General features: G+C 43.4%; 1 protein-coding gene across 1 annotated transcript; it reads left to right on the top strand.

Moving 5' to 3' along the window:
- Positions 1 to 60: 60 nt before the first annotated feature.
- Positions 61 to 15,956, top strand: mcmbp (minichromosome maintenance complex binding protein). The gene is made up of 16 exons (XM_090236651.1): positions 61 to 200; positions 574 to 659; positions 814 to 954; positions 1,284 to 1,325; positions 1,545 to 1,635; positions 3,447 to 3,575; positions 9,580 to 9,719; positions 9,888 to 9,985; positions 10,490 to 10,662; positions 10,876 to 10,999; positions 11,289 to 11,403; positions 13,049 to 13,214; positions 13,697 to 13,830; positions 14,571 to 14,735; positions 14,976 to 15,064; positions 15,179 to 15,956. Exons 1-16 carry the CDS (start codon positions 143 to 145, stop codon positions 15,303 to 15,305), a joined length of 1,878 nt encoding a protein of 625 aa, XP_090092777.1. The 5' UTR covers positions 61 to 142; the 3' UTR covers positions 15,306 to 15,956.
- Positions 15,957 to 16,777: the final 821 nt, after the last annotated feature.

The following is a 16,777-nucleotide window of genomic DNA, read 5'->3' as shown; positions in this document are numbered from 1 at the left end:
TCCCGCCAGTGTGAACGCGGACTGAGCTGTGCGCTGCTGGAGAGAGAGAAAGAGAAAGAGAGAAAAGTTATTGAGGAATAACTATTGATATTCTCTGTCGTTTATTTTATCGGCCTTCCAAAAAAAGATTTACTGGTAAATAATGCCGTCGTCTCACGATTGGATAAACAAGCCATTGGGCGTTGTCGAAGCGATGTTTGGTAAGAAGACAAATGCCATGGAAGAGGTGCTGCTAGCGAGACCATGCTGGTTCAGGAACTTAGCTAGCTAGCCACAGTTAGCTAGCTAGTTACGAGTTTGAAAACAGCTGATTTTCCAGAACAACAAACTGATGAGACTGGAATAACTTACTAATGTTAGCTAACATGGGACTGCTTTAAAAGTGTGGCGTGTGTTTTCGGAGGTCATTCATATTTAGTTGAATTTCTATTCTGTGTTATATATAATAGGTGGTTGTTTCTTATGATTGGTCAATACACATGTTTACGTCTCCCGTTTGTGGCGCTGTGACTTTCTGCTGATCAGCATGCATAATGCGGATGTGGTTTGTCTGTCGCTTCTGTTGTCTTGCAGCCCAGAGCAACTCTAACCCAGAATGGGAAGCAAAAGTGTTGGAATACTTCAAAGGGCAACTGAAGGAAAAGGAATCTCATAGCTGGGTATGGACATTTTAAAAATGTCTCTGAAGAATGCTATTTATTCTCATTTGACTAACATTGGTCACTGTGAACTAGCAGCACACTAAACACTTAAATGGAAATAGAATCCAGCACACCCTTCCTTTGTACACATTTTTGTTTGTTTTCATTTCAGGTTCCTTCCCTAAATGATGTGCCATTGCACTACTTGAAGCCCAACAGCCTTGTGAAATTCCGTTGTTTGGTCCAAGACATGTTTGACCCAGAGTTTTACATGGGAGTGTATGAGACTGTGGACCCCTCAACCAAGGCCAATGTAAGACCTTAATCTCTTCCATTCCTTTGCTTCAGTAGCTGCAGAATGCACTATATTACACAGACACCTGCTGTCAGTGTTATCTGTTGACAATTACCTGCATTGGAATCTGCTAATGAGACTGAGAAATTATAGGATGTTCGAGGTGCATTTCACCTAGCCCTGTGAAAACAACCAGTTTTAGTTTTGTAGATAGTTCATAGTCTATGTACTTGTTGAAAGTGCAGTCAATTTACTGTAATTGGTGGAACTATATGGTAAGTAGGAAAACGTTTTTCCAATCTTGTTCTGTTCCTCCAGTCATTAGTTGTCTGTCTGACATTTCTCAGGTGTTGAGATGTGGGAAGTACAAAGATGTCACAGAATGTGGGGTAAGCTCGTCTCTCTAACATTGTCCAAGTTCAGCAGCAGCCATAGTTTGAAAGATGTGTAGCTAATGTATTAGACCTTTGCATGGCAGTCAGGGCAGGTCATTTTGACACAGAGTATGCAAGTGGTGTCTACAATGTAGATTTTAGTTTAAACCCAGGAGTGGTAGTGTTTTAAGATTCAAATTCACGTGACTGCTCTTGATTACCTGTGTTCTTCAGGTGGATTTGAACTCCAGAAACACTGTGACTGCAGAGAGACAGACCTTCTATTGTGTCCCTATTCCAGGAGAGAGCCCTTGGGCTAAAGAGATATCCTTTCTTTCTGCTGTGATATACAGTGCCTTCGGAAAGTATTCAGACCCCTTGACTTTTACCACATGTTGTTATGTTACAGCATTATTCTAAAATGGATTAAAATGTTTAAAAAATCCCCAGCAATCTACACACAATAACCCATAATTACAAAGCAAAAAGGGGTTTTAGACATTTTTGCTAATTTCAAAAAAATTAAGAAACAGAAATATCCCATTTACATCAGTATTCATACACTTTGCTATGAGACTCAAAATGGAGCTCAGGTGCATCCTGTTTCCATTGATCATCCTTGAGATGTTTCTTCAACTTGATTGGAATCCACCTGTGGTAAATTCAATTGATTTGACTTGATTTGGAAGACACACACCTGTCTATATAAGGTCCCACAGTTGTTAGTGCATGTCAGGGCAAAAACCAAGCCATGATGTCGAAGGAATTGTCCGTAGAGCTCCGAGACAGGATTGTGTCGATGCACAGATCTGAAGAAGGGTACAAAACAAAAATGTCTGCGCCCAAGAACAGTGGCCTCCATCATTCTTAAATATAATAATTTTGGAGACACCAAGACTCTTCCAAGAGCTGGCCTCCTGAGCAATCAGGGGAGAATGGACTTGTTCAGGGAGGTGACCAAGAACCTGATGGTCACTCTGATAGAGCTCCAGAGTTCCTCTGTGGAGATGGGAGGACCTTACAGAAGGACCACCACCTCTGCAGCACTTCACCAATCAGGCCTTTATGGTGGAGTGGCCAGACTCAGTAAAAGGAACATGACAGTCCGCTTGGAGTTTGCTAAAAGGTACCTGAAGAACTCTCAGACCATGAAAAACAAGATTCTCTGGTCTGATGAAACCAAGATTGAGCTCTTTGGCCTGCATGGCAAGCGTCACGTCTGCAGGAAACCTGGCACCATCCCTATGGTGAATCATGGTAGTGGCAGCATCATGCTGTGGGGATGTTTTTCACCAGCTGGGACTGGGAGACTAGTCCGGATCGAGGGAAAGATGTACAGAGAGATCCTTGATGAAACCCTGCTCCAGATCACTCAGGACCTCAGACTGGGGTGAAGCTTTACCTTCCAACAGGACAACGACCCTAAGCACACAGCTAAGACAACAGACAACTTATTAGTGGATTTGGGACAAGTTTCTGATTTTCTTTGAGTGGCCAAGCAGAGCCCGGACTTGAACCCGATCGATCATCTCTAGAGAGACCTGTAAATAGTTGTGCAGCAACGCTCCCCATCCAACCTGACAGAGTTAGAGAGGATCTGCAGAGAATAATTGGAAAAACTCCCCAGGCGTGGCACACAATAAGACTCAAGGCTGTAATCACAAAGGTGCTTCAACAAAGTACTGAGTAAAGGGTCTGAATACTTAAGTAAATGTGAAATTTCAGTTTTTATTTTTAATACACTTGCAAAAATTTCACACAACCTGTTTTTGCTTTGTCATTATGGGGTATTGTGTATAGATTGATTGAGCGGGGGGGGGCAATTTAATCCATTTTAGAAAAAGACTACCTAACAAAATGTGGTAAAAGTCAAGGTGTCTGAATACTTCCCGAATAATACACTGTATATTCAACAAAGCATTTTAATTTGGCTGTCTGCCAAAAGAGGGGCTTATCCCCCTCTGACATTTTGTTCCAAATTTGGCTTTGAGTCTATGAATATGATTATGCAGTATGCTCTGTGATTATCCATGTTTGTTGAAATGAGTCAGAATCTTGCTAACTATTTGTGTAGGTGCAGTGGTTTGCCTAAATAGCTGTCTCAAGCTATGGAGTTGTTCTTAACTCTGCCACACAGCTATGGCTGTTCTAGTCAGGCAAGAGTTGTCCCATCCACCTCCTATGTCCCAAGCAGACAGAAGCGCAGTTACGAAGAGGACGACGACATGGACACACAACCCCAGAAGCAGAGAGAACCCCACACAGGTGGGTACACACCCCTTACGAACTGCTTTACTTGGATGCATGTTTGAGACGTGTTCGTTAGGGCACACTGTAGCAAAACTTTTTAAATAAAACCCGACATGCATTCAGATAGTACCTCCCCTGTTTGGACTATTTTTTTTCTTCTTATTTTCATGCCTAGTGGGCATGACCCTGGCTGGTTATGACCCTTGAAGACTCAGTTTCAGCAGCACTACAGTGGTTCCTCATTTTTAAAGTTGCATCATTCCGCAGAATAGTATGCTGTGTTATGCTTCGCTGAGTCACAGTGCTTTGCCATTAATGCTCATTTGAAACACCAGAGGGCATCGTTGAGCACGTCTGCTCCATCTAGTCTTTTTTATCCTTCTTTTATTAATGAAAATGGTGAACAAATACTGTATGCTTTCCATTGGATATACAGTGTATATACGTCATGACCTATTATACGCTAGTTTTGTTGGTTGGGCTTTGATTTAACTTTCGTCGGGGCAAATGAGGTCTGTGATATTGAGTTAGAAATGTCAGGCGTTCGTCTTGTCAGGTGAACTGTTGTGTCCTCGTCCTTTGGTCTGATCATTTCATTCAAGCGTTTTAGTTATAAAAACATAAGTAACGTAGGGAGCCTTGAATAATTAAACAACAAATGAACTGCATGTTGGCTGATTAAATTGCAGTCATGAATGCTGTTTATAATCTTTCCTGTACTATTGTTGTATTTGTTGTGTTCCAAATGGTCTGACTTTTTTCAGTAGTACATTTCCTTCTCTGCTGCCAATTGCCAGGTATCTCAATTGTTATTAGCCAATGCCCATCACGTGTTCGGGTCCTTCTCGCAGACATTGCAGCTTCGAAGCAGGCTACAAGTGAAGACCGACTGATGCAACGGAGCGCGTAACGTAACAAAGTGGGAAAATTCAAGGGGTCTGAATACTTTTTAAAGTGCATTCAGAAAGTATTCAGACCCCGTGACTTTTTCCACATTTTGTTACAGCCTTGTTCTAAAATGGATGATTAAATACCCCATAATGGAAAATCGTTTTTGCAAATTTTATAAAAGTATTCAGACCTTATACTTAGTACTTTGTTGAAGCCCCTTTGGCAGCGATTACATCCTTGAGTCTTCTTGGGTATGACGCTACAAGCTTGGCACACCTGTATTTGGGGAGTTTCACACAATACCCCATAATGACAAAGCGAAAACATGTTTATAGAAATTTGTGAATTTTTTTTTAATAACAGTAACCTTATTTACACAAGTATTCAGGCCCTTTGCTGTGAGTCGAAATTGAGCTCAAGTGCATCCTGTTCCCATTGATCATCCTTGAGATGTTTCTACAACTTGATTGCAGTTGACAGTGCATTTCAGAGCAAAAACCAAGCCATGAGGTTGAAGGAGTTGTCCGTGGAGCTCCGAGACAGGATTGCGTCGAGGCACAGATCTGGGGAAGGGTACCAAAAAATGTCTGCAGCATTGAAGGTCCCGAAGAACACAAGGGCCTCCATCATTCTTAAATGGAGGAAGTTTGGAACCGTCAATGGTCTTCCTGAGCAATCGGGGGAGAAGGGCCTTGTTCAGGGAGGTGACCAAGAACCAAGTGGTCACTCTGACAGAGCTCCAGAGTTCCTCTGTGGAGATGGTTGAACTTCTGAAAGGTTCTCCCATCTATGCAGCACTCCATCCAGGCCTTTATGGTAGAGTGGCCAGACGGAAGCCACTTTTCAGTAAAAGGGACATGACAGCCAGCTTGGAGTTTGCCAAAAGGTACTTAAAGGACTCTGACCATGAGAAACAATATTCTCTGGTCTGATGAAACCAAGATTGGCCTGAATGCCAAGCGTCACATCTTGAGGAAACCTGCACCATCCCTATGGTGTGAAGCATGGGGGTGGCAGCATTAAGCTGTGGGGATGTTTTTCAGGGGCAGCGACTGAAAGACTAGTTAGGATCAAGGCATAGATGAGCGGTATAAAGTACAGAGAGATCCTAGATGAAAACCTGGTCTAGAGCGCTCAGGACCTCAGACTGGGGTGACGGTTCAACTTCCAAAAAGGAAAACAACCCTAGGCTCACAGCCAAGACAACGCAGGAGTTGCTTCGGGAAAAGTGTCAAGCTCCTTGATTGGCCCAGTCGGAGCCTGGACTTGAACCCGATCCAACATCTCTGGCGAGACCTGAAAATAGCTGTGCAGCAACTCAGCCCAACCAACCTGACAGAGCTTGAGAGGATCTGCAGAGAAGAATGGGAGAAACACCCCAAATACAGGTGTGCCAAGCTTGTAGCGTCATACCTAAGAAGACTTTAGGCTGTAATCGCTACGTGCTTCAACAATGTACTGAGTAAAGGGTCTGAATACTTATGTAAATGTGATATTTCAGTTTTTATATTTTTAATTAAAAAATGTTTTTTTCTTTGTCCTCGTGGTATTGTGTGTAGATTAATACATTTTAGAATAAGGCTGTAACGTAACACCCGGCCTGCAGTTGAGGCATCGCCAGCTGTGAACTCTGCTGGATGCTCTTAATTATTGCCTGATATGTTTATTTAACCAATTCTCCCCTAACCCGGATGACGCTGGGCCAAATTGTGCGCCGCCAAATGGGTCTCCCGGTCGCTGCCGGCTGCGACACAGCCTGGGATCGAACCAGGATCTGTAGTGATGCAGTGCCTTAGACCACTACACCACTCAGGAGGCCCCCAATTCTTATATTTGAGAGTGATGTGATTGGCAATGCACTGAATCATACAGCATTCTGCCGGGCTGAAAGAGGAATTTTGATAGTGTTACCGTTTATATCAACACACTCGACACTCCCGTTCAACTCTAAATCGCTTTTGTGTGCGCACCAAATGGATAACTTGAAGTAACATAAGTTAATTAAATAGTTGTAAGGAAAATGTGATTTATTTATTAGCCTAGTGGTTATTAGTATTTCCGGGCATATCGTGTGAATTAGGCCTCGTGTAAAATCCTTGTCAGAAGCTCGAGCTACTGTTGCGTATAGGTCGAGGTTATTTATGGGTTGATCATATAAAAACAATTCAATTCCAAAGGAGGTGGCGCAGGAACCACTGACTCGCTACCCTTTTTCTATAATCGATGCACCTACTGGGAACTCTTCACTGTTTGGACAACATATGAGGTCTCCTAAATATCTGTCGACTAGGTGGAACTCTTATGGCATTGAGGCTGAACAGGATGCGCTCTTAGGCCTACAGCTCAGTGGTGGTTATAAAATGCGTGAAGACATGACTTATTATAATAGTGATCATAATTGTCATAACAATAAGGAGATAAAGAACAAGGAGGGTAGAGGCGCGAGAGCTGCTTGCATATTATTTTTCTGCCTTTTATTACTGCATAGCAATGATTTTTTTTTAAACAGCCGGATTTGTGAAATTGCTTTATCCAACATTTTGATGTTGCGTGTGGCTTGGTGCTCACGGAATCAGTAGGCTATTACATTCAAACAGGCAACAGAAGCAGGATCTGTCTTATTCCTGAAGATATGGATGGTTTATAAAGCCAGGCGCATTTTAAGATAGGCTATTGATTTATAGACCTAATTAAGTTGTTTAGGCTCTCCTCAATTCGCTATTGTGCACAAAGTAACATATAGGGAAAGGCTCCAATTCAATAGTGCCCTGAAGATGGTTTCAGAACCGTGGACTATTTTTCCGCGTAGGTTCTGACTTAGTCACTCATTTGTGGCTTTCGTTCAAAATAAGATACTATAAAGACTGGTTAAAGACACATTATTTCTGATCATCTTCAGCATTCCCAGTCTCTCTCACTACAGCTCATTTTGTTTGAATTATTATGTGGATTATAATAAATTAACATTTTTAGGGGTTGATGCATTTTTTTTGTGAGGGAAAATCAGGTCTGTGATATTGTGTTAGAAATGTAGAACCTTAGAGGACTTCAGCCTTGATTTCATTTCAAGTTGGCCCTTTTTGGCACTTTAAAATAGGTCAGTCGGTGATCTGTATCCTAAACTGTAGCACAAATTGGGGGATTTTTCTCACCTAGCCGAGCTATTAGACTAACCCTTTGTAAATTAATGGAGGTGGGAATTTTTCTGTCCGAGAGTCTCTCTCCTCTTGCACTTGAGTCCTGCATCGGGCAAAAAAAATCAGCTGGCGGGTGGTCCCAGAGTTGAGGGAACTTGGGTAAATACAATGCCGCAATTACACTTGACATGTGGATTCAGATAAAACATATATATAGTTTAAATATGAGTGGGTGCTCGTGGAGAGGGTGCTATTTACCATGGAGTGGGACAGTTCCCAGCTCAGAACTGCAGATAAAATAAGCGTTTGCCAGCTTTTGTGGAAAAAATACTTATGAATCTTGTTGAGTTCCTCGATTGCGTCGGAGGCCACACTCTCCTCGGAAGCAAGCAAACAGCCGACTCTTCACTAGATCACTATATGGTTCCTAAGGATAAAGCGTCACCTACAGATGGATTTTGTGGTGTCAGAGAGAAGCCAGCCTGCGACCACGCACGTTGGATGACGTCTTTTTCCTGAAAAGCAATTTGAAGAAATCAAGAGTGATGAAAGTTTAGTTTTTAGTAGCTTTCGCTGTATTGGAAGGCTCTTTTCAAAGCAATTTGAGTTGTCAGTGTGCCGCATTGTGGAAGACAATATATATCGAGGCGTTGTTTCTGTTCAGCCAAGTGTTGAATAGACATGCAGACAAATTAATTAATGCAGGAAAAGCGGAATAATAAGCATAAGCATTTAGGCTAAATCAATTTGTTATTTTGTTGGGTAATGGATTGACTCTCGGAACTCCATAAATCAGCTTTTTCCCCCTTGAGTATAATCATTCATTCAGAAGGTTAAACCCACAGGTCTGAGGTCGGCAGTCAATTAAATTAGATTACCAGGTTCATTTTCCATTAGGTTAAAATAATCCATGCCGCCTCGCAATGTTCTAAAGTGTAAAAGTTATTGGGCGGAGTTAGAAAGTTGTCTGTCAGAAGTATTACAATGGAAATGTGCTGTTTAATCTGTCTTGTCAGTGCACTTCAAGACGTGGTATATGAAGGTGCGTGCAGTGAGATTACCCGACGGGTTGGAGGATATACTTTTCTTGTCAATCATCTTGAGAGAGAAAAAATGTATACTTAAGTGGAAATCAACCGATATTCCATTAACACGACGGAAAGGTCAAAGGCTTTATTATCTAAATGTTGAAAGTGCGTGGGCCACGGAGAGGAACAAAATGGTGCCATGTGGTGGAGAGTCATGCTGAAGATGGGGGGGGGGGGGGAGTGAGCATGTGGAGCTGAGCAGGTGTGATGTCATTGATCATTGTGTGATGTTTTTTTCATGTAAAAAAAAATTGGGAAAATTACAGCTCCTAAACACGAATCTGATTTTGAATAGGATCTATTTGATTTCTTTCGTTTACATTCTTCATTGTAACCATAATGTCACAAATTATTGAGAAGATTAACTTTTTAAAACTTTTTTTGAAGAAGTTTTATTAGACTATCAGAAAGAATGTCTTATTTATTTTGATCCAGGGCCACAAATGAGTGAGTTAGTGGGCCCCAAAAATAGCCTACTAAATAGGCCAAGCCTAAACAAATACATTCAATTGTCTAAATAAACAAGTACATTTTAATAAATAAAACAAATAAAATTGCTCAGCTCTTGAAAATATGGGCAACCTTTTTCCGTCCGTATCCTCGCAGGACTCCTTCAGTTTCTTCTTCACATCAGCAAAGGAGGACTCCTCCATGTTTCAGAAACTCTCTTCATCAAGAGGGGCTATCGGTATTTCCACACTGTGGTAAATAAAGCCAGTTTGTAATCTTCGATTTTCTTTCTGTGTTTTTCGATGGCGAGAAACCAAAAGCATAATCGGTGTTCTAACTCCTGCTTGTGATCGTGTGGCGCAATGATGGAATGATGCAATTTACCACTATCTGCCACAGTGTCACGGCATAAACACAACTTTCTATACCAACCGTTCTCTCTTCTATTTACAGAGCCCCATGGCAACGGGGACTCCAAGCGGCAGGAGACCGAAGCCCCCTCCAGCCAGACAACTGCCCCCTCAGACTGTTCCTCCCATCTGGACCTCAACTTTCCCCTGCCGGGGGAGAGGGGCCCAGCCTGTCTAGTGAAGGTAAAAGAAACCAAATCATCCTGGGTGATTTTCAGGCCTAGCCTGTCCAGTGGTTGATTTGTATTATATTTTGCCTGGGTTCTGTAACTAGCCTATTTGTGTGTCAGAATAGTCAAGTGATTCCAGAGATCCCATTTGACTCGGACTCACCAGGTGCTCTGTTGACAGGTCTATGAGGGGTTGGACAGCTTCAAACTGAACGACACACTGGAGATCTACGGGATTCTCTCCGTCAACCCAGTCCTGACTGTGCTGGGCGAAGAAAAGTAAGGCGCTTGATTTTGTTTTTAAATGTAGTTTTATTTTTTAAATCATTTAAAATATATATAAATGTACCCCCCTTTTTCTCCCCAATTTCGTGGTATCTATAGTAGTTACTATCTTGTCTCATCGCTACAACTCCCGTGCGGGCTCGGGAGAGACGAAGGTCGAGAGCCATGCGTCCTCCGAAACACAACCCAACCAAGCCGCACTGCTTCTTAACACAGCGCGCATCCAACCCAGAAGCCAGCCGCACCAATGTGTCGGAGCAAACACCGTGCACCTAGCGACCTGGTCAGCGTGCGCTGCGCCCGGCCCGCCACAGGAGTCACTAGTGTGCGATGAGACAAGGATATCCCGACCGGCCAAACCGGGTTAGGGAGGGTTTAGCCTGGGCTCCTTCCCAGAGTCTCTTGTGGCACAGCGATGCAGTGCGCCACCCAGGAGGCCCCTTGTTTTAGTTGTGTTTTGTGCATCCGTATTGCTCACAGCATTGTGTATCCACACAGAGACCCCTCGTTGTTGCTGCTAAACCCCACCGAGAGTATGGAGACTCCAGAGGAACAGAGAGCTCATGACCCCCCTGCTTCCCTGGTTCCCCGTCTCCACATGCTGTACGCCCGCCCCCTGCAACACAACAACCCTCTTCTGCCCTCTGCTCCCACAGAGGACCAAAGCGCCTGTAAGACTGGGACACATCACAATATACATTTACTTGTCTTCACTGAGGGGCGGTGCATTTCTCCCACTGACATCAATTAATGATTTATGCAAAAAAAAATCTGAATTTGGACCTGATTTTGTATGCTTTAAAAACAAAAAAAATCAAATTATAGGGTTCCTTAACTGTTATGTGGAGTGTCTGTTTTAAACTTTTGTGTCTCCCCCTTCTCAGTTGTATCCTCTTTCCTGGTTGAGATGGCATCGGTGAGGGCAGAGCTGCTCGCTTACCTCACCCACGTTCTTCTGGGAGACGGACTGGCTGCCGAGTACCTCTTACTGCACCTCATCTCTAACGTGTGCGTGTGCCCTCCATACACAAAGGGATGGTTTCCCAAAACCCAGCGTGAGCTTACTCCTGGCCTAAAACAATTTAGTGGACGTTCTCCATTTGAGAATGATTTTTGAACCCAGGACGAGGCTTAATCTGGGTTCGGTGAAACCATGCCAGAGATATACGATGTCTATTTTCATTTCTCTATTTATGACTTGTCTGTAGTGCATAGTAAGTACCACCGCTACACTTTATTGTAACAAGCTCCTCAAGGTGGTTCCTGATAGTTATTGTGTGGGTCTCTGTATTCACAGGTATACCAGGCGGGATGTCCTGCCTTTGGGTAAATTCACCCTGAATCTGAGTGGCTGCCCGCTCAACTCCTACACAGAGCGACTCTATCAGATCGTCCAACAGCTGGTGCCTTGTGTGAGTTAATATTCTTTATCGTGGCCCGCGTTAAATCAACTGGTTTGTCTGTTGTTTGAGATTTTGAATTGAGATGTCGCAGCACGTTTTGGGTGCCACTAGTAATTGAGATTACAATTTGAGTAGAACAGTAACTCCAGACAGAAGTATGGCAGTACAGTTTCTTCATTTGTCATGACTAAATGAATTTATCCTTCCACGTAAGGTAAGTATTAGAATAGAGTCTGGCAATAGTGAAAGAAGGCACACTTTGTAGAACTCTAGGATGACAATTAGGGATCCATGGGCTTGAGGGTTGTTCCAAATCTGAGGGGAGTGGCTTTGGAGTTTGACGGTTTGAATGTATACATATCCCAGAGTGAAATTTGCTTGTAAACACACACTACCGTTCAAAAGTTTGGGGGTTACGTAGAAATGTCCTTGTTTATGAAAGAGAACCTTGTTATTTTAAAAATGGGGGAGAAAAAAAAGATCACATTGATCAGAAATAGAGTAGACATTGTTAATGTTGTAAATGCCTATTGTAGCTGGAAACGGCTGATTTAAATGTTTTTATTTATTTATATCTACATGGGTGTAGAGAGGCCCATTATCAGCAACCATCACTCCTGTGTTCCAATGGCACGTTGTGTTAGCTAATCCAAGTTTATCATTACAAAAGGCTAATTGATCTTTAGAAAACCCTTTTGCAATTATGTTAGCACAGCTGAAAACTGTTGTTCTGATTTAAAGAAGAAATAAAACTGGCCTTTAGACTAGTTGAGTGTCTGGAGCATCAAAATTTGTGGGTTCGATTACAGGCTCAAAATGGCCAGAAACAAAGACCTTTCTTCTGAAACTCGTCAGTCTATTCTTGTTCTGATAAATGGAGGCTATTCCATGTGAGAAATTACCAAGAAACTGAAGATCTCATACAACGCTGTGTACTACTCCCTTCACAGAACAGCACAAACGGGCTCTAACCAGAATAGATAGTTTGAGAAACATCACAAATCCTCAACTGGCAGCTTCATTAAATAGTACCCGTAAAACACCAGTCTCAAGACCAATGATGGTCTAGGGCAAGGCCCATTTAGTTCCAGTGAAGGAAAATCTTAACGCTACAGCGTACAATGACATTCTAGACGATTCCGTGCTTCCAACTTTCTGGCAACAGTTTGGGGAAGGCCCTTTCCTGTTTCAGCATGACAATGCCCCCGTGCACAAAGCGAGGTCCATACAGAAGTGGTTTGTTGATATAGGTGTGGAAAAACTTGACCTCAACTCCATTGAACACCTTTGGGATGAATTGGACCGCCAACTGCGAGCCAGGCCTAATTGCTCAACATCTGTGCCCGACCTCACTAATGCGCTTGTGGCTGAATGGAAGCAAGTCCCCGCGGCAATGTTCCAACATCTAGTGTAAAGCCTCCCCAGAAGAGTGGAGGCTGTTATAGCAGTAAAGAGGAGACCAACTCCATATTAATCCCTGTGATCTTTGGAATGAGATGTTTGACAAACAGGTGTCCACATACTTTTGGTCATGTAGTGTACATTGCATGAATATAACCTATCGCACAACATGCATTACAAGACTTGAACCGGCAGACAGTTTATTGATGTACGTTAAAGTAACTTTGGTTACTGTTTTTCTTCTCCCCGGTAGTCATACCGTCTCAGTATGAGCCTCCACACAATGAACAGCATGCGTCTGGTGCCTAAGAAGGACTATGTGGCCAACCGGCTGGTGAGTGGAGCCTTGCAGCTGGCCAGGAACACCTCCCTCTTCCTTGATGAGACGCAGCTGGAGCAGGGTCAACTGGACAGCTCAGGTAAGAGGGGGCACTGTGAACTACTGGCCGCAACTAGGGCTTTGGCCCTGAGCCACTAGGGAAAGAAACTGAGGCCCTGCCCAGAAACAACTTTTAAGCTCGGACACTTGTGTAGATCTGAGAGGATTTGATAGGTGTTCATAATGTGGCGATTGCTCCACCTTGCCCTCTGATAGGCTATGTGGAATTTTCCACATTGCTTGTACCTGTTGTATCCGCTCAGATCTCCACAAGTGGGGATAGGTGGCAGGGACAAGGGGTTGTTCCTGGGCAGCGCGAAATAACTACGGCGACTGGGAGCACATTTTTAAGACGAGCGCGCAGCATGTATCGGGAGTGCCTCTAGCTGTCGTGTGCGAAGTCCGGGGTATATTAATGCATTCATTTGGTTTACCAATTGCGGTAGTGCAATGTCATGTAAATCCGTTGGAAATAGCTTTGTGCCGTGGCGAGATGTCCATAGATATCCGTGTGTGCTGTAGGTGTGCGGAACATCACTGCCCTGGGGAACCTGATCTCTTGGCAGAAGGTTGATTATGACTTCAGCTACCACCAGATGGAATTCCCCTGCAATATTAACGTGCTCGTCACATCAGAGGGCCGATCGCTGCTGCCGGTGAGTACAAAAAGAAGGTCTGAGGAGGCAAGGCCCACACACCAGAGGGCGTAAGAGGGGTGTGTGTGTGTGTGTGTGTGTCCGCGTGCGTGCAGAGGTTAGGTTTCAGCCAGGATGTCAGGAGACTGACACGTGTCAAATGCCATGGGGTTGTTTCCAACCAGCGCCATCATGCTGCCCCCATCTCGCTGCCCATTGGTCTCCCCCCAGCCCCCTAGCAGCGCCGTGGTCTGGCTTTAGAACTTGGCCTCACTGTGTTGCAAACGGCCAAAGGAATGCGCTGTGTGCTATTTCTGTGTGTTTGGTGGAATGGAGTTGCTATGGCTGCAGCTGTGCCACCGGGACAATCCTGGCCAGAGGCGTCGGGATTGGGCCGTCTATCAGGCCACGCCACAGTGAAGGGCAGGGTGAATGTGTCATAAACAACTGTGGGAGCAGATGGTCACAAGTTCATCTTCCTTGTCGATGATGAGTGCCGTGTTGCGAATGTGAAATGAGCTGCTGAAGTTCAATATACACACACCCAACTCGGGTTTAAGTGAACCAGTGCTCACCAGCACCAGAGGTTTGAAATCAAGCCCTCGACTTGAGGACTTCCCGCAAATACCTCGTCAACATATTTGCCACACTCCCATTGACTGGATGGTCTGAATCTTTTTCTGGCCGTTACAGGAAATAACCCCCCCCCCCCCCCCCCCGTGTGATGTGTTTATCATAGAATCTCTGCTCCCATTCCACAGTCAGACTGCCAGGTGCCCCTACAGCCCCAAGTGACCCCACCCAACATGGAGGAGTATCTCACTACCATCCACATGGCACAGTTCACCTCACAGATTAACAAGTTCCGTGTGTACCTGAGTCTGGCCCGTACCCTCGACTACAGCATCTCTGATGAGGTCACCAAGGTGAATGCTACTTTTGATTGTTCAGATTTCCAGCCTTTGTTATGAACCCAGCTTCGATGCTGAATGCAATATTGAATAGTTAAGCTCAGTCAAGGTTTTGTTTTATGTCGTGGTAAGGTATCAGGTTTACAAGACCTGTGGTTACTCTGACCACTCCCTCTATTTTCTATAGAAATGAGCCTAATTTGTTTCTTATTTTTGTTAAATCTTAATCAGTTGTCTTGTTACTGTTTTCCACAGGCAGTTGAGGATGACTTTGTTGACATGCGCAAAGATGACCCCCAGAGCGTCACCGCAGAGGACCTGCATAGGATGCTTGTCGTCGCAAGGTACGTGGGAAGTTATTCAGCCATGCTTATCCTGATGTCTTAATTCAGCATAACATGCTCCTCAAGTTAAGCAATCATTTTCTGTAGCTAAATCGGCATAACGTTTGTCCCCAGGTTGCTCTCCTTAAGTTTGGGACAGACCACCCTTTCCCGAGATGGATGGATGAGAGCCAAGCACATAGACATGCTTCGCAGGAGCAGGACCGAACAACAGAAGAGTCTCAATGGCAACGAGCCTTAATCACAAACACCCCATCCGGTATGGATATAAAAAAATATGTTATGTGGAACAAACATTTTTCATTTTGATACCAGAAGAGCAATTTCTTTTTTGAAAAGTTCAACTTAATAAAACTTATGTACAAAAGTTTTTGTTCTTTTTGCGTAGCACTGGGATTGTATTTAGCTTTTTTTGCTTCAGTGTTGGGAGATCAGGTTAAGCTTTTTATCAGTTATATTTTCAATTTCTTGATAAGAACATTTTAAAATCCTGGCAAAATAAATGACAGGACTAATTGTTACTGTGGGATGTTTTCAGTGCTTTGTATGTTACTGCCTTGAACTCCATTGAAGTACTGTTTACGTTTGGGATTCAATCCAGGTAAATTTGAACTAACGCAGAATATGCTAAACCAATGTTGACTTTCCTCCCCTTACTCTAGACCAAATGTTGTAGGTTTTAGATGAACATGTTGGATCTGGTACTGAAAGTATATGTAAATAGGGCATTTTGAGATCATATTTTATTCTCCCCATCTTATGCCTGATAGTTCTCAGGAGTCAATACATTGATCATGATTTGCCAAATGACCTTCCCCAAAATGTAATTCTTGCTTTATGGGATCAGTTTGTGAATGATTGTTTGACTCATTAAAATATAGATAGCTTGCCATTTGTTATTTTGGGCTAATTATTTTTAGGGACACTCTGGAATGCATATATCTAATTTACAGTACCAGTCAAAAGTTTGGACACCTACGGTACTTGAGGGATTTTTTTTTTACAATTTTCTACATTGTAGAATAGTGAAGACATGGAATTATGTAACCAAAAAAGTGTAAAACAAATCTAAATATTTTATGAGATTCTTCAAAGGAGACACCCTTTGTCTTAACAGCTTTGCACACTTGTCATTCTCTCAATCAGCTTCATGAGGTAGCCATCTGGAATGTGGAAAATTAAGAACTTTGAACGTTTCAAGTGCAGTCGCAAAAACCAAGCGCTATGATTAAACTGTCATGATGACCGCCACAGGAAAGGAAAACACATAGTTACCTCTGCAGAGGATAAGTTCATTAGTTACCAGCTACAGAAATTGCAGCCCAAATAAATGTTAACGGACTCACCTCAACATCAACTGTTCAGAGGAGACTAAATCAGGCCTTCATGGTCAAATTGTCGCCAAGAAACCACCACCACTAAGAACCTTGTTTGGGCCAAGAAATACAAGCAATAGACAGACTGGTAGAAATCTGTCTTTTGGTCTGAGTCCAAATTAGATTTTTGGTTCTAACCGCCGTGTCTGAGATGCAGCGTAGGTGAACGGATGATCTCTGCATGTGTGGTTCCCACCCTGAAGCATGGAGGTGGGGGTGCTTTGCTGGTGACACTGATTTATTTAGAATTCAAAGCACACTTAACCAGCATGGTTACCACAGTCACTAAGCGCAAACCAGATGGGATGCTGTCATTTGTTTTTCAACAGGACAATGA

Source organism: Oncorhynchus mykiss, chromosome 1 (genome assembly GCF_057628025.1).
Source record: "Oncorhynchus mykiss isolate SJ-2025 chromosome 1, ASM5762802v1, whole genome shotgun sequence".
In the NCBI taxonomy this organism is placed as follows: domain Eukaryota; kingdom Metazoa; phylum Chordata; class Actinopteri; order Salmoniformes; family Salmonidae; genus Oncorhynchus; species Oncorhynchus mykiss.
This window is presented reverse-complemented; position numbering and strand designations above follow the sequence as displayed.

Excerpts from the sequence above, each read along its gene's own strand:
- mcmbp (XM_090236651.1), top strand. The coding sequence starts at position 143 with ATGCCGTCGTCTCACGATTGGATAAACAAGCCATTGGGCGTTGTCGAA. Across the intron at positions 1,326-1,544 it reads AAGATGTCACAGAATGTGGG|GTGGATTTGAACTCCAGAAA; the intron begins GTAAGCTCGTCT and ends TGTGTTCTTCAG. Across the intron at positions 10,663-10,875 it reads CACAGAGGACCAAAGCGCCT|TTGTATCCTCTTTCCTGGTT; the intron begins GTAAGACTGGGA and ends CCCCCTTCTCAG.